At 45.9% G+C, this 20,471-nt stretch overlaps 2 protein-coding genes across 4 annotated transcripts; both read left to right on the top strand.

Annotated features, from left to right (window-relative positions):
* Nucleotides 1-2,852: 2,852 nt before the first annotated feature.
* jagn1a (jagunal homolog 1a) lies at nucleotides 2,853-4,991 on the top strand. The gene is made up of 3 exons (XM_083682500.1): nucleotides 2,853-2,930; nucleotides 3,510-3,604; nucleotides 3,849-4,991. Exons 2-3 carry the CDS (start codon nucleotides 3,519-3,521, stop codon nucleotides 4,309-4,311), a joined length of 549 nt encoding a protein of 182 aa, XP_083538626.1. The 5' UTR covers nucleotides 2,853-2,930; nucleotides 3,510-3,518; the 3' UTR covers nucleotides 4,312-4,991.
* A 286-nt stretch (nucleotides 4,992-5,277) lies between these two features.
* Nucleotides 5,278-20,154, top strand: tfg (trafficking from ER to golgi regulator). 3 transcript variants are annotated; one of them, XM_083682449.1, is made up of 8 exons: nucleotides 5,278-5,416; nucleotides 6,905-7,118; nucleotides 7,351-7,434; nucleotides 10,865-11,011; nucleotides 11,605-11,775; nucleotides 11,953-12,096; nucleotides 18,591-18,689; nucleotides 18,845-20,154. In XM_083682449.1, exons 2-8 carry the CDS (start codon nucleotides 6,935-6,937, stop codon nucleotides 19,258-19,260), a joined length of 1,245 nt encoding a protein of 414 aa, XP_083538575.1. In that variant the 5' UTR covers nucleotides 5,278-5,416; nucleotides 6,905-6,934; the 3' UTR covers nucleotides 19,261-20,154. The 3 variants fall into 3 exon arrangements, with proteins under 3 accessions (XP_083538575.1, XP_083538573.1, XP_083538574.1); XM_083682447.1 differs by having other exon boundaries at nucleotides 18,842-20,154; XM_083682448.1 differs by having other exon boundaries at nucleotides 5,291-5,416; nucleotides 6,875-7,118; nucleotides 18,842-20,154.
* Nucleotides 20,155-20,471: the final 317 nt, after the last annotated feature.

The raw sequence follows: 20,471 nt of genomic DNA, 5'->3' as shown, positions 1-20,471 counted from the left end.
ATCTACCTGCCAACTAGCATACCAATATAACACATGAAAGTGTGACAGTTGATATTAGCTATTCTGACTGTTTATTTGTTCTGACTGTTGTGTTATGTCATTAATGACAGTATATAAGTTCATAGCAGAGGTCTCAAGGTCAAGTGTTACCATCTCTTGTTCTTACCGTTGTGCTGGGCCGCTCCTGTCTCTCTGTTCAGAGCTTCCAGTGGGGTCAGTTCCTTTATCAGCCTCCACTGCAGCCTTAGGCTGTAGACAGCCGGGGTGGGCTCTGCATCTCTTTCTTTCTTTCCTTCTTTCTTTCTTTCTTTCTCTCTCTCTTTCTTTTTCTTTCTTTCTTTCTTTCTCTCTTTCTTTCTTTCCTTCTTTCTTTCTTTCTCTCTCTCTCTCTTTCTTTCTTTCTCTCTTTCTTTCTTTCTTTCTCTCTTTCTTTCTCCACTTTCTTGTCCTTGTTGAGGTGTTTTGTTCTCTTCTACATTCTTTGTCACACTTATCTGTCTCCCAGTGGTTATGTTTTGTTTCCTCCCCCCTCCTTCTCCACATCCTTTTTGCTTTCTTTCCACACTCATGCTATCCTCACTCTTATTGCATTCTCCCATATTCTTGTCTTTCCTTTCGTCAGCGCTTTCGTCAGCGTAAGTTCTATCAACTTTCTGTTTTCTGTTGACACTTGTACCACCACTGGCAGTTCTTTCTACACTCTCGCAATAGTCAGTCTGTGACCACTCTTCATCACACTCAAAGTTTTCCTCCTCCTTCTGATCTACATTTTTCTCCTCTTTCTCTACCTCCTCCTCTTTTCTCTCTTCCACCTTTTCCACTCTCGTCTCATGCTTTCTTTCAATCGCTCTCATGATCCTCTCCTCTGATTTGTTATTTTCATCTTCCTCTGTCTTTTTCTGATTCTTCTCCTGCATTATGTCCTCCTCAAACTTTGTCTCTCTTCTTCTGTCATCATCCTGCTTTCTCTCCTCCTCACATCCCCTCTTTCTCCTATGTTCCTTTTTTTTTCTTTCCTCTCTTTTTCTCATTATGTTTTCCTTCCATTCCATTTCTGTCTTTATCTCTTCAATCGTTGTCTTCTTCTGTTGCTGTTTCTCCTCCTCCAAGCTTGCCCTCCCCTCCCTGCCTCTTCCTCTCTCCTCCTCATCTCTCTTCCTTTCCAGATATTTCACTCTTTCTAATTCAGTCTTTCTCAGTGTCTCTTCTTGCTTTCTTTCCTGTGGCTCTCTTTTTTTCCTTTCCCTCACTTCCCTGTCTGACTTTTGTCCTGTTAATATTTCATGGTACACTTCTTCTTTCTTTTCCTCTCCCTTCTCCCTCTTTTCCCACTCTGTTCTCTTATCATCGCTCATTCCCTCCTGCAGAATGGGTTGCATTCCATGCATCTTTTTTGCCTCCTTCTCTCTTCTTTTTCCCTTCACTCGTTCCTCTACCTCCCTCCACAGCTCCTTCTTCAGGACTTCCTTCTCCTCACTGCTCCAGTCTCGCCATCTTTCCACACTCATTTGTCCCAATCTCTCCACCTGATGCATCTCTTTTCTTTGCTTCTGGATCATCATCAAGAGTTTCTCAAAACTCTTCTTCTGATCCTCAAGCTCTCGCCCTCGTTCTTGATCGCTCACTCTCATCTCCTCCATCTCCAATCCCTCCTTGCACTCCCTCCGCTCCTCCTTTCTCATTCTGGCTCTTCTCTTCCTCTCATCTATCTCTTTTATCTCCCTCTTTGGGAGCTCCTTGTCCATCCTTTGCATTTTCTTTGTCACTCCCTCCATCTTCATCCTCATCTTCTCTCCTATCGTTATCCTCTCCTCGTCCAGCCTCTTATGTCCCTCCTCTCTTCCTCTCTCTCTCTCGCTCCCTCTATATTTTACAAAGAGCTTGATCTTGAGTGGTACTTTCCTTGTAAACAGTCTGCGTATTTTCACTAGCCTTCTCTCCTTCTGCTGTAGCAGGCCCACTTTGTCATCAAAACACCAATCATCCTGACTGACATTGCTGCACTCCTCCATATTAACTGTTATTTGTAAACAAGAGTTGTGAGCATAAGCAAGCATTCTACTAGGACTGCAACACACACACTCACAGCATAAACATTAATCAAAGAAAATCAGACAGATGATAGATGATCATAAAATAAACAGCTTATTGAAAGAGAATATTGTCAAAAAGAGCTAACCAACTCCCTGCTAGACGTGTAATTAAAAAAACATAATAAAGTCCCATTCACACCAAGGAGTGTACCTGGGAATTTAGTGAGTTATTGGTTTTTCGATGGATAAAAATTGTTGCAGAACCACCCATGCAGTACTACTATATAGATAAAGAAGAAATTATATTATACAGGCCTACATGGCTAAAAAAAACAACTATAATTTTTGGACAATAGGAGAGAGATGCTTACCAATGCGACGTCTTTCTGCAACTACTGTACCTGTCTCCCAGAATGTTCTCCCATCAAGATTCTCTCTCCTTGGCAACCGATTTATGACATATTCCATTATGACATCACGCCAAGCTAGCACGCCATGATAGCAGGTCATCATCCATAATACTGTATGTAGATCAGTTCATTGGAAAATGTACCTCTGTTCTTTGAAAAATATTTGTTTGCATTTGAATTAAAATGTCTTATGTTCCAATCACAAAGCTGTACTGTACTGTACATACTTCCGCAGATTGATGAATAGCCTACGTATTAATATCACAATGAATAGGTAGCCACTTGAGATATACGGATAGTGGTGTGTGTGTGTGTGTGTGTGTGTGTGAGAGAGAGAGAGAGAGAGAGAGAGAGAGAGAGAGAGACAGCGCGTGCGCACAGACGATTTGCTGTCACCCATCCTGCACCCGTTCGCTAGAGCAGCTGCTGTATTGTGTGTTAAACTATCCTAGCTACGAGTGGCTATTTCATCTAAAAATAATAAAAGGTAAGTGCAGTCCTCATTTAGCCATTACTGCAATGTCAGATATCTGGCTCTAAATAAAAGTAAAGTCAATATACTCATTAGCTACCGCGAGTGACCGTATAGCTACTTAAAATACATGCTAGCTAACCTAGTGGCTACAAATGAATAACCTACAGCTAGCTATAACGGGCTAGCATTAGCTAGCATTATGACCGGGCATAGAATCCATAAACTTATGAAATTTCATCCTTACGACAATACATTTCATGAGTGACCAATTTGAACTAAACTTCGATTGCTACTGTGGTTAGTTTGTATCGCTATACTAATTTATGTGGACACTGTAGTGTCAGTTTACCAGCTGTTGAGATTCCTTGTCTGTGCAATTAGGGCAGGTGCAGACTGCAGCCATTTATGACTTGCATTGATGCATACTGTTTGTAATCCTTTACACCCAACATTTAAACAAAGGCTGTTGTAATATTAAGCCTACTGATGCAATGATGTTTGTTGAATTGGCCATGTAATTACTTAATTGCAGTGCAGATTCTGATTCAGTTTGTATAATTGTATGTTATCATGTGTGTTTTGGGTGAGCAGGTATTTGCCATGACGTCTCGTGGCCCTCGAGCTGCAGGCACTGATGGGAGTGACTTCAAACATAGAGAGAAGGTGGCATCACACTACCAGATGAGGTACAGTAAACAAGCTTGCCTGCCTCTCTCTCTCTCTCTCTCTCTCTCCCTGAACAGCAGTAAGGCTATATTTTATCCTCTCCTCCATGGCTTTGTCTGTACTGATTTGAAAACATTGGATAGGCCATTTGATGGACCCACTTGTCATCATCTGCGCAGATGAGGTAAAGAAAATTAGGAAAATGTGACTATGAAAATACAGCATCTTTCTCAAAACCCTCTACCCTTGCTTCTTGTATTCCAGTGCCTCTCTAAAGTCGGAGCTCCGAAAGCTGAACTTTGTCCATCTTTTGCTCTGGCTCCTGGCAGCGGCCCAGGTGACAGTCAGCCACCTCAACCTTGTGTCACACGACACCGTGGCCATGCCCTATCGATGGCAGTATCCGTACCTGCTGAGTCTCCTCCCTCTGCTCGCCAGTAGCCTATCACTACCCAAGAACAACATCAGCTACCTGGTGATCTCCATGATCAGCTCAGGGCTGTTCTCTGTGGCGCCGCTCATATATGGCAGCATGGAGATGTTCCCCGTGGCACAGCAGCTCTATCGGCACGGCATGGCCTATCGCTTCATCTTCGGCTTCTCTGCGGTGACCGTTATGTACCTGGCGATGGTAATTGCTGTGCAGGTACATGCCTGGCAGATCTACTACAGCAAGAAGCTTCTAGATGCGTGGTTCACCTCCACTCAGGAGAAGAAGAAGAAATAATGCAGAGAGTGAGCTGTGACTGGGATAAACTGTGTTTTTGCTATTTCTACGTGTCTTGGATACAAACATGTGTATGTCGATGTTCTATTATTTATTTTACACCTCATGTTATCTCAATCTCTTATATCCTAAAAAGAATCTCTCATTCACACAAAATGTACTCCCCCCCAGTTCTCTGCCTGTTGCCATATTGACACCCCCCCCCCCCGTCTACCTGTTGCCATATTGACTAGCCTCTCCATCTCAGGCCCTGGATTGTACTGGACAGAGCACCCATGTCTGACTTCAGCTCGTAGCAATTCTCTCATTTACCCGGGCTAAAGAGTCAACGAGAGACTGCAAATTCCCTCTGAGACCCAGAGTTTACTGAAACAAATGAATGCAGCCCTTCATACAGAGAATGTGAACTGCCTCTTTGTCTCAGTGGGAAAGGAATGAGGACTGGCGTAGTTTCTGTGAATAGATATCCGGTGTTAAAAACTGAAAACACTATAAAGCACAGGCTGACATGATCAAGTTGTGATCAACAGAGATGGGTTTTGATTTGCCCTGCAATGTGCTCATATTTATTCTCATCCATCGTTTACCTCTGATTTCTTAATGTCCTGTTATGCTTACTGTGTATGTTGTAGTGCTTGCAGTCCATAGTCTTCCCCTTGCTCATGTTTTAACCAACAATAAAATTGGATATTGAATTCTCTAGTGGTCTTTATTTTGTTACTGATCTTGTGATGCATTGATTGCTGAAGGGGGGGGGGGGTGATAACTGCATTTTGTGGGAACCTATTTCATTATGTTTGACATGCACAATTGAGAGAAAACCTAAGGCATTTATATAATGTGTAATTAAATTGTATATTCATGCGACTGTAGACCTAAGCAAAATCAGCTGATGATGCGCAAAATTCATCGACTGCCAAAATAGTTTGATCACTGCGACTGCGCGCCGCTGTATGCCACGTACAGGTTGACGTTGTCGACAAGCGGTGAGACTTCCTGATGTGAGGCTGGGATTTTGTGTTTGCTGTCCCGGGTACAGATTTTGACTGACACGGTCCTGCGAGAACCACCGAAAACGCGGAGGGATCAAGTCGTTCAGTTACAGGTGGGACAAGTTTGCCTCTCTAAGCTATGTTCATGCTGATAATAACAGATTCTCACGCTTACATTACAGCAACCTCAGCAGCATCAGCCATCGTGCTAGCTAGCTAGCTAGCATCTACTCAGTTAATAACAACAGGTGATGGTAAGGTACATATTATTTTATATGTTAAAGTATAATTGCAACGAATAAACGAATGGATTGCGTGTGTTAAATCCTAAATTCTTCATGGTAAACATTACACCGGTAAGAGATTGCTAAAATGGGGTGGATTATTTTGCAGGAACTCAACATTGTACCATTCAATAGCAGCTCTGTATTTGGCATGGTTCTACGTCCTGTCAGTGACACAGGAAAATGGCCTGTGTTTATTTCAAGAATAGCTAGCATAGCTAAGCAGATTGCCAGCTAGCAAGTTGTTATTCATCATAATAACGTGAGTCATAAGGCCCCTGTTTCTTATTTGCCGTGTAATTGTTGCTAGAAAGCCAGCTACAATGACGGATGAGAATATGTTCTTCCTATTAAACTAGCATAGCTATGCCAGTGCCAATATGCTGAGAAGCCCGAAACCTCGCCCTAGTTTGATAGCTAGAGACTCATGACCTATTCCCTCGTAACCATACAAGTATGTGTAGTGGACGATGGATGTGCTAGCTGTAGTGTTTTCAGTGCTTTAGTGCTCAGATCAGCCAGCTATACTAGTATAACTTATTTACTATGCCAGACTATCATAACTTGCTTGCTAGCCAGATTCTAAAGTGGATGGGACTAATCAAATTACAGTTGTTTCCCTAGTCCCCTGTAAACTCTGATTGCATTACAGGCTCTTGATAGGTATATTCAAAGGGATTTGTTTGTTTTTATGACAGCTAGCTGATAAAGCATTGTCCCTGCTTGCCACTCTCACTCACTCAGTCTTCCCATGTTCTTCCCCATCATTGATTATTCATTGATCATTCAATAGTGTGAAGAAGATCCACTCAACACATTGTGCTAACTACCTTATCAATTTGGTAAGCATCAAAGGCCAAAGTCTCTGCGATGAAAGCTACAAGAACAGCTCATGTAATATTTGAACCTTAGACTTTGGAAGCGGAGTGGAACTGCACCGTAGTAGGCCTTGTACCGAGCAGTGAATTTGAGGGCAGTGGAGTACTTGGAGTACTCAATTATCAGTGTCACTGTGAATCAGCCTTGAATGGATTGCATGTCATTGCAAAGGAAATGAGTGAATCCAAGGTTGATTGTTTCTTAATGGGACTAATACACAAGCAAAACACTATGTCAGGGATGTTTTATCCTGCGTGAGGGACACAGCCTTATATCTCTTCGAAGGTTTGTTTGTGGCCTGCTGCTCCAGAGAGATTGTTGAGAGGGAGTCTGTGTGTGGAGTGTTTATAGTGCTAAGTAAAGTTAAATCCGACATGCAGAGTGTGTGTGTCTGTGTCTGTGTGTCAGTGTTAAATCATATTCCTCCTACCCCCTCAGCGGTGGGAGCAGAAGAGGGCGGACGGCACCATGAATGGACAGCTGGATCTAAGTGGGAAGCTGATCATCAAAGCCCAGCTGGGCGATGACATCAGACGCATCCCCATCCACAATGAGGACATCACCTACGATGAGCTGGTGCTGATGATGCAACGTGTGTTCCGTGGCAAGTTGCAGAGCAATGACGAGGTCACCATCAAATACAAGGACGAGGGTAAGGGCAGGAGACTGGACCTGAAGACCAGACTAGACTATAACTGTCAGGAGCACACTTGACTTGATCTGGCTTATGGCAAGTTGCATACTAGCTAGACTACACCCGCATTTGTTTACAATTAGGAGCATGTTAGATATCACACCATCTAACACTCAGATCTATGCACCATCCCCTTTCGTGATAGAAGCACACTCTCTCATTTGTGTTCTGTTCTGTTCTCTTCCTGCAGACGAGGACCTCATCACTATTTTTGACAGCTCGGACCTCTCCTTCGCCATCCAGTGCAGTAGAATACTTAAACTCACTTTGTTTGGTAAGATATCTAAAACAAAATGTTTCCCTTTTTTTAAAGCTGCAATACGGAACATTCAAGCTTTCTAAAAGCTTCCTAATGGTTCTAATGACCTTGTGTATGTTTAATCGGTAGCAATCAAATTACGATCGCTAGTCACTTTGTCCAGAAAATTGCTTTTTAAAATGGTCTCGGACACTCGGTTTGTATACAAACATGGTGTTACTGGCCAAGAGTGTTCTAGGGGAGTTTCGCCTTTCTGTCTCTGGTGGCTGCCTCTTCGAATCATACGCACATGCAGAAACACAGCAGCTAATGTCTGACACTGCAAGTCCATTTTGGGGGGCTATATTATTACACTCAGTGCAGCAGCAGTTGTTTGGAACCTCAAACTGAATTTCATCATGGTGGCAGATTTCCAACAGACTTACGCCATGCTCCTTTAAACTGTACACATTAATAGTTAAATGTTCTCTACTTGGATAATCCATTAAAATGTTCTAATTTATTCTTGAAAAATGCCAGAATACTGAAACTTTATCAGGACCAATTTAACTCTGGCTTCAGCTCACTCCAATGTACATCAACTTGCCACTGGAGGGCAGTCTAGTCCCATGTTATAACACATTGAACCCTAGTCCTTCACCTTGCCCCATGCCTGGAATGGTGGATGCAGTAACGACTGATTTATCATCAGGCAGAAGCAACATGCTATAACCTTGAAACCCATTGGCTTAACAAATTTCACCTGCCCAACTCAAAGCTGAGGCTGCATCTGCGCATGTTTCAGATCTTGCCAATAAAGGGTTTATTTTAAAAGTGTGTTGAGTAGAGACAGAAAGACTGGCCTACTGTTTGATACTTTTCAGAAGAGAACAGAACACTCTGTTCTTCATAGAGAGTCTGGTTTGACTGGCTTGACTGGTTTCATCCTCTTGTCCTCCTCTGTGTCAGCTCCAGCCTGGCCCAGGAGGATTCACCAATGGCCTATATTCATGTAATTTGATTTTGGACTTTCGGTCCCACAAAACCAGCTTCATACATACAATATGAATCTGCCAAGAGTCTATAGCCTAAGGCATGTACAACTCTGGACTTGAGTCCTGTGGTCTGTGATCTCACTGGATAACTACAGTACATTTGTCATGCGGTACAGATCTATCTCTGTTTTGCAGTCGGTCAGCATGTCAGCCATGCGTTAGTGTTTACATACACACACACTCCTCTCCTCCCACTGTCATCTACGATGCCAATGACATGATGTAATTTCCTGTGATCTGCTCTCAATTTAGAGCGTCCCGACGTGCACTGTCCCTGCTATTATTAGAGAGGGAGCGGCAGAAAGGAAAGACGGAATGAGAGTGAAAGAAAAAGAGGGAGAAGAAAATTAATATTTTCGGGGATATTTTTTGCTCCGTCCTGAGCGTTCAATGCCGAGCCCTGGAGCGTCTGCACATGCTGCGGCCGTGACCTCACGTGGAGCCGATATTCCCAGACATGTGTGCCGGGACTGGAAGTGGGGAGGGAAGAGCTGCAGTCCATGTCTCAATTCAGTACCTCCTGACCTTCCCAAGTCTCTGCTCAATGTTACACACACAGTGGAATCCGATTTCCACTCTCGCATTTGGGATTTGGGCCTCCCCTGTAGTGTTTTTGGAAGCGTCTCACGTCTGTACAGTAATGCTCCGGGAGTTGAGAGTAATGAAGTTCTTTGTGGTTTGGGTCTTGTGGTTGCCGAGGCCAAGCCAGGGGGAAATCTGGGCCTAGTGGTTGCATTGGTGTTAGAGTGATAGACAGCCTCCCCCCCCCCCCCCCCCCCCCCCCTTCCCTCTAGACTGTTGTCCTATGATGATGAGGTTGCCGGTCTGTTTTGGTATGTCAGCTGGGCTGCTGTATTTCAGGCTTTTATGGAACATCAGTGGGATTCATTTAGGTGATGAACAACCCCCTCTAGTCTCCCTGAGCACCAGATGAGAGGTGCAATCCCTGCTATGAGTACTAGGCTGGAAGAACAGGGACAGATCCATCATATACACACACACACACACACACACTTACACTGTTACAGACCTACATTAACAGCATTTACAGACCTAATGAGCAGCAGAAATATAGCCATGCATCTTATAGGAACAGAAGGTTGCCACTGTTTATCATGCATACAGCTTTTGTTTACTGATCTTAGATATAATGACCATATACATCATACAGTGTTGCTTCTTGTATTTACTGGTTTCTCTCCATCCTGAGAAGTGCTCTCTTGAATAGCCTCCCTCTCTCTCTCACTGTATCAGCATTTTAAATGCTCAAACAAACTAAGCATGAGCTAGATGAATCAGTCTGGTTACATACTGAATAGGCCTAGGCCCTCCTGTGTATTGTTTTACAGCGTGTGTGCTGGTTACATTCCACATGTTTGCTTTGCTGGGTGAAACCTTGTTATGGCTATCATGGGGACTGCTGCCCCTGCTCCCTCTCCATCCCCACAGATGTCTGGAGCACTATGTCCAGGGAACAGCCCCAACTCTGTGGTTTGCCCCTTTCACCCAATCCCTTAAAGGACAGGTGCACAGCATAAACACACACATAAATAACTATAGAAAAGTATGCGTGTGTGTGTCTGTCCAAACCGCAACATTCTTAACTGGTGAGAAGCATACAGTATAGGCCTTTCCCATGGTGGGAATCTGTGGTCAGATACTTTCGGGAATCAGGATAAGTTACAACCCCATACTGTACACACACACCTGCAGGGATGCCGACCCCCCCTGGACAGCTAGTGTGTGTACTGTGTGTACTGTGTGTGTGTGTAGGCGGAGGCAGTAGTGTGAATCTTTTTTTTTTTTTTTTTTATGAATGTTTATTGGGTTGCCATGTTTTTCGTGGCTCCAGAGCTGAACACCATGGTCCATTAATCCCTCTTACCCGGAACATGCTGTCCTGACCTGGTTTGATCTGGTCCGGTCTGGTCTGGTCTGGTCTCGACTGATGTGGATCGTTCATTTGTGTCTCCCCTCTGTCTACCGTGAGTCACCTACATAATTAAACACAACCAGTATTTCAACCAACAAACCACTCCCTTGACCACAGCATCGTAGTGGGTCCCAGATCTAACCCACCGTTTAGGTAAAAGAACCCTTTTGAGAGCGTCAACAAGAGTCCCTCTCCGTCATCTGTATGAGTGATCAGGACTGTCCTTCACTGAGATCTATCATCACTCTCTTCTTGGGTTTAACACACTGAGGGTTGGCTTTTCTCCCTCATGGCCTATCCTACTCTCACCCCCCCCCCCCCCCCCCCCCCCCCCCCTCTTTCCCCAGCGCTCCCTCATCCCCTGGCCTGTCCTCCTCTCTGTCTCCGGTCTGCCTTTTCCCCTGGTCACCATATAAACTGTAACATTAAAACAGATTGTTATGTGATTGCACCCTCTCTGTCTGTTCCCTCTCTGTAGTGAACGGGCAGCCGCGGCCTCTGGAGTCCAGTCAGGTGAAGTACCTGCGCAGGGAGCTGATCGAGCTCAGAAACAAAGTCAACAGCCTCCTGGACAGCCTGGAGCCCCCGTCAGATCCTGGCCTTGCTGCTACGGCACCAGACAGTGGTAAACACAACACAACACTCACTCACTCAGCCACACACACACACACACACACACACAAAAACTCACTTTCACACTTACATACACACACACACACACACACACAAAGAGTCTAATCCAGCCGATCACATTCCACACCTGCTACATGGCTTATGCCAGGGGCGGTCTCCCAAGAAGTAGTGGTGTTGCTATCTAGCATGTGCCAAGACAGGAACAGGTGGAGTCTTTCATGGGATTTTTCGTTTAGTGTGTTTATGCCCAAAGCCCAATGTTTGAAATAATATTATGCCTATTAAACCCCTCATAAAGCTGCATTTATGCAAACGTTTTACAGTTCAATGATAATGGCGCTGTTTATTATGAACTCTCTCAAACTGATTTTTTTGTTTTTGTTTGTTTGTCTGTGTGTGTTTGGGATCATGCTTGGTTGTTTATTGTGTTTGCATGGATGTGTGTGTGTGTGTGTGTGTGTGTGTGTGTGTGTGTGTGTGTGTGTGTGTGTGTGTGTGTGTGTGTGTGTGTGTGTGTGTGTTTTGTAGTTCAGTGAATGTGTTTATCTCTATGTTGACTCACCTCACTCTGTCACTGTTCTCCAGACTCAGTGGATGGGCGTGGGGGAATGCCTGTGGCAGCAGAGGCAGCAGTGAAGCAGCATGTCACCCCAGTCAGTGCAGCCAGCATGTCTGCCTTCGACCCACTCAAGAACCAGGACGAGGTCAGCAAGAACGTCATCTCAGCCTTCGGCCTGAGCGAGGACCAGGTCTCAGGTGCGGTTACAACTCAGAACATTGTTACAACGTTGTTATTTACTATACCTTTACTGTGGTGATGTCATCTTTTTCACTTACCTCTTACCCACAACCCACTCCCATCCAACTCTCTCTCTCTCTCTCTCTCTCTCTCTCTCTCTCTCTCTCTCTCTCTCTCTCTCTCTCTCTCTCTAGTGCCCCCTGGTGTTTCGGCGGAGGAGCGTTCAGGGACTCCAGACAGTATTGCCTCGTCCTCGTCTGCAGCCCCCCAGCCTGGAGTACCTCCCCAGCCACAGGCCCCATATGCAGGGGTGCAACAACCCCAAGCAGCCATGGACGGTTAGACACACACACATCTTCAAATACCCTCCAACATACACACACACACACACACACACACACACACACACACACGACATGTGGTAGTCACTGCCTGTCTGTGTGGCCAGAGGAAATGTCCAGCTCCCATGGAGTTTGTAAATAAACAAGCTGTAATTGCTTTTTATGGCCCTGGACACACACACACACACACATCCTGGAACCCCCTGCAGAACGGGATAAACTGTGTGTGTAAATAGTAAGTCAAGGGGGTTTAACGTCTGTTTATAACCGTGTAGAGAGGGAAATGGAGCAGCGTGGGTGGTTTAGCACCTTCTTAAGTGTCTCACAATGCCTCTGGCCTACCGAGACCCCTAAACACATTTGTGTGTGCGCATGTGCGTCTGTTTATCCAAGAGGACTCTGGATAGAGCGAAGCAAGATGTTGAAATGTCCATATCAGAGGGCCAGGTGGAGTTTCTACCATCCTGTTTCTACCTATCCTATCCTATCCTTTCAGATCTGCACAAATGTCTATCAGGGGGCGCGTGATTGTGTCACTTTGTTGTGGAGCGAGTTGTATGAAGTTGCCCCTCTGACCTAAGCGTTTTCTCTCTTTCTCCACCGATAAACGGTTGGGGTTTTGGGGAGGATAAGCCCGATCTTAGATCTGTGCCTTAGGGCAACTTTTCCGTGCTTGCTGCCTATTCTAGAGGTTGCTCCTGGCGTGCTCCGGAGTGTTCTGCTCCAGTAGTGCTGGTCCCCACCACAGATGTCACAGTCCACCGCCCAGGATTGTTTTTCGGCTATATTTCTGTTCTCTCCCAGTCTCCTCAGACATTTATAACTTTATGACCGTCACAATAATTTAATCCTGATTTTTTTAATATGTCGGCTTGTCTAGAATTGACCCACAGGCTGTAAGAGTAATAACACTTGTTGTGTTACGCTGTTATGATGGAAATCACCGATGTTCTTGTTTATTCACAGTCCTCCGTCTTGGTGAGATATGTTTATGAGGTCATAGAGGCAGACTGATTCTACTGTATCCAGAGCGCCATGTTGGTTAGGGCTTTCACACTCGTAGAGGATGGAATTATGTCAGAACATACTATTCTCTCTCTTATGGTCACATTGTTGTGAGAAACGTTGATGTAAAACACACACACGCACACACCACAGCTGAAATAAGACTTTTTAAAAGATGAGGTGATTGATCCAGCGCCTCTTTGGCGAAGAAACCCTTCTCTCTGTCTCGCTCCCTCTCTTTTTTCCCCTCGCTCTCAGACTGGCTGTGACTAAGCCTGTTACCCCAGGAACGCGTGCGGCCATGATGTTATGGCTGCTGACTGCTTTATTAGATCTCGTTCCGTGCCACTGTTTTGTCTGCCTGTTATCCCATGTTAGATGTGATTTCAAGCCACTTCTGTGCGTACCCACTATAATTGAATTGAGTCTAGAGACACTGTGATGCCGGCCCAGTGTTGTGTACTGCTGGTACTGCTCCAGAAGATGTGGTTGGGTTCATCAGAGACAGAGATGGCCTCTAAGGAGCTCTATCACCTGGGTCCTTCATGTGAATGTTGGAGGTTCCCATGTCCATAAACATTAGTCTGGGGACAGGGACTGCCCAACATCAACAGCTGTGGATGACATTGACCAAGGGCTGCATTTAAAATGTTGCCTGGTCTCAAAGTGAATAACATGGTTTGGACATAACTTGCCCTATCCGCCATTGTTATGGGTAGCATATTGTGTATATTGCTTACCTCACATTGAAAAGGGCAAAGTGACTTGACACAGCATATTGATAGGATACAGCACTGTCCGTTATCCAAGGTGAAACAACTGTTTTAGAAACAGGCTGTAACTCCCTATTAAGGCATTGCAGATTGTCTGGCATGTATTAGTACTGTTGTGTAAGCACGTTTGGGATTGAATGAAAAACAAACCTCTTGCCATAGAGGTATCTTAATCAAGACCTCAAGCATTTTTCAGCAGAGTGGGATAGCAGCAGAACTCCTATCACGCCCCCCTTGAGATGGACATCCTGGACCCAGACACGACAAGACCTTGTCCAACCCAGCCAGTTGAGAGATGAATGAACAAGGGATCAGACAGAATTAAGATAAACAAGCCTCTCTTGTTTAATTTATCTCTAAGTCACTCCGGGATCCATCCTGTTTAGAGGACAAGTTGTTTTCCATCAACTTGTCTTCCCATGCTCTACATCCCTGAGTTTCTCCTTTTGGACCTCGGTATTCCTATAAATTATGGCTGTCCATATTTGGCACCACAATAGGATGGAGAGACAGATGGAGAGTCAGAGTCAGTCTTATTGTTTTGGATGTGATGTTTTGTCACTCTCAGGGAGGTTTCTTCTCATAGTTGACGTCTCCTGCCTCTCCATAGGCTTGTTGAGCTTTGGACCGCACCACTCTCTCCAAACCACACCTGCAACACAGAGCGCTTGGTTTGACCGCCATCCTGGATCAGCTCTGTGGTTTTGCTTGGTCAGGCTTCCAGAACCAGTCTACTCCAATAAACTGGGGTTGAGCTTAGCAGACCCAGGGGGAGGGTTTTCACACACACACACACACACACACACACACACACACACACACACACACATACACACACACACACACACACACATACATACACACACACATACACACACACATACACACACACACACCTTAAGAAAGTACCTTAACACATTGTATCCCGTTATTGTGGGAAAAGCCACCTCAGGAGGACACATTTTTGTCTTTATTCCATAACACCAACTCTATGGGAATATGTAGCCAGTGTCTCTTAGTCATAACACAGAAATGTTACTGTTGTTTTTGTGGTGAGTGGTCTGAGCGAGTGCTTCCCCAGTCCCTACCAGGTGTGCTAATGCAGTCTTGAAACCCACTGTATGAAGAGGATAGGGAGAGGGGATGAAACGGTCAGACTCGTCCAGGGGGTATAGGGAGAGCCAAGACTCAGGGAAGATCCTTAAAACAGAGAACTGAAAGATGTCTTGATGTTATGGGAAGGAGTCCAAGCCCTGCTGCTGTGTGTCGGCTGGAACCTTTTCCTCCGAGAGAGAGCAGTGGTTTGTTGTGCATGTGTGTAAGCCAGTGATTCCCTTTTTTAACTTCAGTTCCGGTGGCTGCTCTTAGTTGGTCCATGACCTGTTCGTGGTCACTGGCGGCTGTAGTTTGACCCTGTCTAACCCTGTGTGTTGGCTGGGTGTTAGATGTGGCTCTAGCCCCTCACATGGCTGAGTCTTCTGGACACTCTCCTGGGTAACAGTTCATCCGCCCTTGGTCCGTTCCTCCTTCCGTCTCAGAGAAAAGCTGCTGGGCTGCAGCTGGACGCCGTCCTCTCCTCTCCTCTCCTCTTACACCGCCAGAGCTAGTAGCCTTGTGGCCAGTGTGTTTCTCGGTGTATGAGGCTACAGGGCTGGTAGTTTCAGTGGACTGTAGAAAAACAAGGATCGAAAGGAGGCCTGTTCATTGTCAATGTTTCAGCTGCTAGGTCACGTTTTTTTGTGGAGGGATGGATAAATTAGCAGATGCAGTCTTTTCAACATTAATTTAAAGTACCCCTAACTCCCCTTTGTAATGCCAAGGTTAATTAAATCAGCAGTCTTTTAAAAGGTCAATTTAAGGTTCCCCTAGCTCCCCCCTACCCCAAGTCATGGTTAGTTACAGTATTTGTGTACATAATGAGATCCATAAGCAGATCATTTGAGTTCAGACATCCGACATTGATCAATCCCTAAAGGGAGGAATGTGTGCAAGAGAAACAAACAATCACAGAGAACATGTGCACACTCAGTGGCTCATGCAGTGCTGCGTGATGCTATATCAGATGGGCAGACTTCAGTGTGTGTGTGTGTGTGTGTGTGTGTGTGTGTGTGTGTGTGTGTGTGTGTGTGTGTGTGTGTGTGTGTGTGTGTGTGTGTGTGTGTGTGTGTCTTTTTGCGGGCGTCTGCCAGGTTGGATGTGATCCTCTGTAAAAACAGCCAATTTTTTTTTTATTAATCCTTTCTTAAATGACATTGAAACATTGCATTCCAGCGAATCATTTTTCCAGCTCTGTTTTCTGTTCCCCTGAAATGATGTACAGCCCCCCTCTCTAACCCTCCATAGAGCCCCATTCAGATCTCTGTCCCCTGGGAAGGCTTATGGCTAGGGTCTTAGATTCACTGAACAAAAATGAACTACTCTGGCCAATGAGGCCTGACAGCAGCCCATCCCTCCATCAGGCTTGCATAACACATGATGGATAGCAGACTAGAGACCAAGAGAGGAAGCCAATACGACACACACACACACACACACACACACACACACACACATTGACCATGGTGCTCACGTTACAGGGGTTGTCAGTGGGCCTCCAGATGATATCCCCATCATAAAAGGCCTGTGGTGAGTCGTCGACCCGTTCAACCTGCTGTGCGTTTGTGTGAAGAGAGGGTGAACCTCAAAGATGCAACCTTCTCCCTTCCCTTCTTCTCCCTCCCTTCCCTCCTTCCACATCTCACTGCTCTGACAGAATGAGTAACTGAGAGACCTCCCTAGTTCCACTGTATTGATTTTCACCAATTTGATCATGTTCCAGGGGGAAATGAGGAGTGAATAATAGATGGTTGAAGTGTTTGAGTGGGACTTAAGATCTAAGGGAGCTTTCTTTGAAAATGAGAGCCCGCTATAGTGAAACATGATGTGAGGTGATTTGTAAATGTGAACGGTATGTGCGTGTGCGCGAGTGCATGTCTTGCTGATCTGAACCACGTACGAGTGTGGTACCCTCTCTACCTGCAGTGCAACAGCACTTCATTAGTCTACGAGTCCACTGTACGCAGTTCATTTATTTTCATCTGTGGTTTTGCGTTTTTTTGTTTTTGTTTTATTCTGGCACATTTGTGCCCCAGCTGTTTGGACGTGCGTGCGTGTTGTGAGTCAGTGCATTCGGTTCTTAAGAGTTCAGAAGTGTGTACTTCTCGGCCCAGGGAATAACCTTGACCACTACTCCATACTAAGAGTTAGCAAACCCCTTTTATCCTTATTAACTGACTTAAAAAGCCTGGCGTTGGCCATCTTCCTGCACAGCCAATGAGACTCTAGTCTCACAGGAGTCCCACAGGGCACGGTTATGGCCCCTCTCAAAGTGTGGAAAAATCAACGCTCGCTTTTTACTGGCACATGAAAAACCAGTGAACCGTGATACAGCCTTCTTTCATTATGTTTTACTCTGTGTTTTGTATGCGTTGTCGCCCTGCTTTACGCGCCAGGGGCATCGGGAGTGCGATACAGCGCTTGTAAAGGAAAAATACTGGTTGGCCGACTCTTAACATGTTTGCTGAACATGCATTGGAAAACTTTACATAGCCAACCGTTGCGATGTTTGCTTGAACACGCAAAAAAAAGGAATCCCAACCGCCTATCTTTGTTAATCGGCTGTAATCGTACACAGAAGTGACCGTGTCGTCGAGTCGTCTTTGGCAGGCTGGTGACAGTCGGTCATGAATGTGTTTTTAGATATATGGCCGTTTCAGTTTTTCATTTTCAAGGCTCTCTTCAGGCCACATTATTGAGCGGACGGTAAGTGGCTGTGAGTTTTGAACGTGACAGGGGCTCATCCTCCACACCCCAGCCATGGAGACCAGTGAAGTCATGGCTAATAAAAGCACGGGGGGAAGTGGCTGTCTGCAGACAGAGACAGGCCTGTTTGGACAGACGGCCACCCTCTCTGCCCTGATGCAGACACGTTTGTTTGGATAGACGTGTGTGTGTGTGTGTGTGTGGGTGTGTGGGTGGGTTAGTAGGGTATGTGACTGTGTTTAGCTTGGATCTGTGCTGCATACTGTAATGTACCTTAGAGAGTTGTGACTGCAGCACAGGGCTTTGAGGAGCCAAATGTTTTTTAATGATAGTGGCTACGACTGTTAGCACCAAGGCAATTGTCTGATTTTATCCAGACATACAGGTGTGTGTGTGTGTGTGTGTGTGTGTGTGTGTGTGTGTGTGTGTATCTATATCTATCCTTCCTTCACCTGTCTCTGAGCATTGCGTGCCTGGCTTCCAAGCTCTCCTCATAAGACATATGGCTGGTAAACAAGGCTATACCTGTCTCTCAACCTCTCTTATATAAGTGTGTGTGTGAGAGGAGGAGATCCCTCAGGTGGCTTGTGTTTATGTCTATCTCACATATGGCTTTATATATAGGTGTGCTAAAATTCAAGGTGAACCTGCTGTGTGTAGTGAGACTCCCTACCCTGGCCTTTGTCAGTAAAGTACAGTGGGAGTGAAGTAGCCGTGACTTGTTGGATTGGAAACACATGCCTTGTTGATGAAAAATACCAACATGTCTTAATGTCATTGAGTCTAGGGGTTGGACATTTTCTTGTGTGTTTGATACCATTCTTCATTCCATTCCATGCATTACAATGAGTCTGTCCTCAGTCCCCAGCACTCATACTGACCCCCCCACTCTCTATCTCCTCCACTCCCCAGGTCAGATGTACCAGCAGTACCAGGCCCCAGGTGGATACCCTCCCCAGCAGCCAGCTGCCCCCCAACCACAACAGCAGCAGTATGGCATGCAGTACCCAGGTAAGACACACCTCTCCCCCTGTCACTCTCGCTCTCTTACTCTCTCGCTCCATCTCTCACTTTCTCTCTCTCTCTCTCTCTCTCTCTCTCTCTCTCTCTCTCTGAATTATACCTCTGTTTGATAAGTCAAACTCTTTTTTCCCCCCTCTCAGCAGGATATGCCCCCCAGCCTGGCGCCCCCCAGCCGGCCCCCCCTCAACCCCAGCCCCAGCAGCAGCAGCAGCAGCAGTTCCAGAACTACCCAGCCCCCACCTCCCAGGCCCCTGCCCCTGGCCAAGCCCCTGCCCCAGGCTTCCAGGGTGGGCAGCAGCAGCCCCCTCCACCTCAGGGTGCCCAGCAGTACCCTCCAGGGGCCTTCCCACCCCAAAACTACACCTCTCAGGCCTCCCAGCCTGCCAACTACAACCTGCCACCCAGTGCCCAGCCCGGCCCAGGGTACCAGCCTCGCCCTGGCTATACCCCTCCCCCTGGCAGCAATGCCACCCCTCCCCCAGGGGCTTCTAACCCATATGCCCGCAACCGCCCCCCCTACGGCCAGGGCTACACCCAGCCTGGCCCTGGCTACCGGTAAAAGAGGAGGGGGAATGTTACCAATCCCCCCACACACACACACACACACACACACACCCCCCCCCCCCCCCCCCCTTCTACTCTGTCTGTCTGGGTCTGGTTAACATGGTCTGCAAATCTGCCCAACTCCCAAGTCACTGAACCCAGCTAAGAAGCAAGCAACCCCCCAGTCTGATTGTGTTTGTTTATACTCTTGTCTGTATCTCCGACACACTCAGCTGTGCTGCGGCCCTGTTGTATGATATGTCCTCCCAGTCCTCCTCGGTCTACCAAGCCCCCACCTCCATCCCTCCCTCTCTGTCTGTTCTGTCACGTAATCAGTCTGTATGCACACACCTGGGAGACCAAAACAGGCTGTAGTATGAAAGCTGTTTCTTATTGTTTTCATGGTAACTCTTTATTTTGTTAGTCTGACATCTGTATTCCCTTATATGCACCTATGTCATGCCTGCTGACAGAGATGAAATTGATACCTCAGGCATTTAACTGACCTTTTGTGGATAGTTTGCAAAGTGTCTATAGATGCATCTACAGTGTACTGTATGGTCGGCTATCAAACTAAAGTGTTACCCTTTTTTGGTGTTTTGGTTTGACCACCATGTTGGTATTATGACGTGATGGAATCAGTAATCTGTTGAGGACACTAGGTGAGTGAAGATTCATGGGAGGTGTAGTTCCAGGCCTCCAGAAGGTTCCTACCATGTTTAGCCTCCTAGATCACCTCCATAAGGCTTATTGATATTGCTCTTCTCTACCTTTTTTCTCTTTTGCTCATCTCCTTATCTTCTCACTGGTTTTTACTAATATATCAATCAGAAATTCCACATTGAAGTGACATTAGTTGTATAAACTGTAACATTTTTCTCTGAAACCTAATAAAGGCTTTGAGACCCAGTTTGAAGTCTGCAGTGTCTGTGTTTTGGTTTGGTTTCTCTGTGCCCTCCCCTCTTGTCCAGACGTCCCTTACATTGTGGTTTCTGAGTTCACATCTCTGTGTTGGGTTTGGCCTCAGAGAGCCTCCTCTCTCCCGTGCAGATTTGGAAAAGTGTGGTAATGCTGGTGTTGCTATTTGTTTTCCTAATTGGGAGTTGTGGTTGGCTGGGATGTGAGGTGAGGGAGCGTGTGGTTTAGTCCCTCAAGTCGTCCTGTCCTGACTGAAAATAAATGACCAACACAGGGAAGCTGTGTGTGTGTGTGTGTGTGTGTGTGTGT

This window comes from Argentina silus (assembly GCF_951799395.1).
Source record: "Argentina silus genome assembly, chromosome: 12".
NCBI lineage: Eukaryota > Metazoa > Chordata > Actinopteri > Argentiniformes > Argentinidae > Argentina > Argentina silus.
Note: the sequence above shows the minus strand (reverse complement) of the source record. Positions and strands in the feature narration are given on the sequence as shown.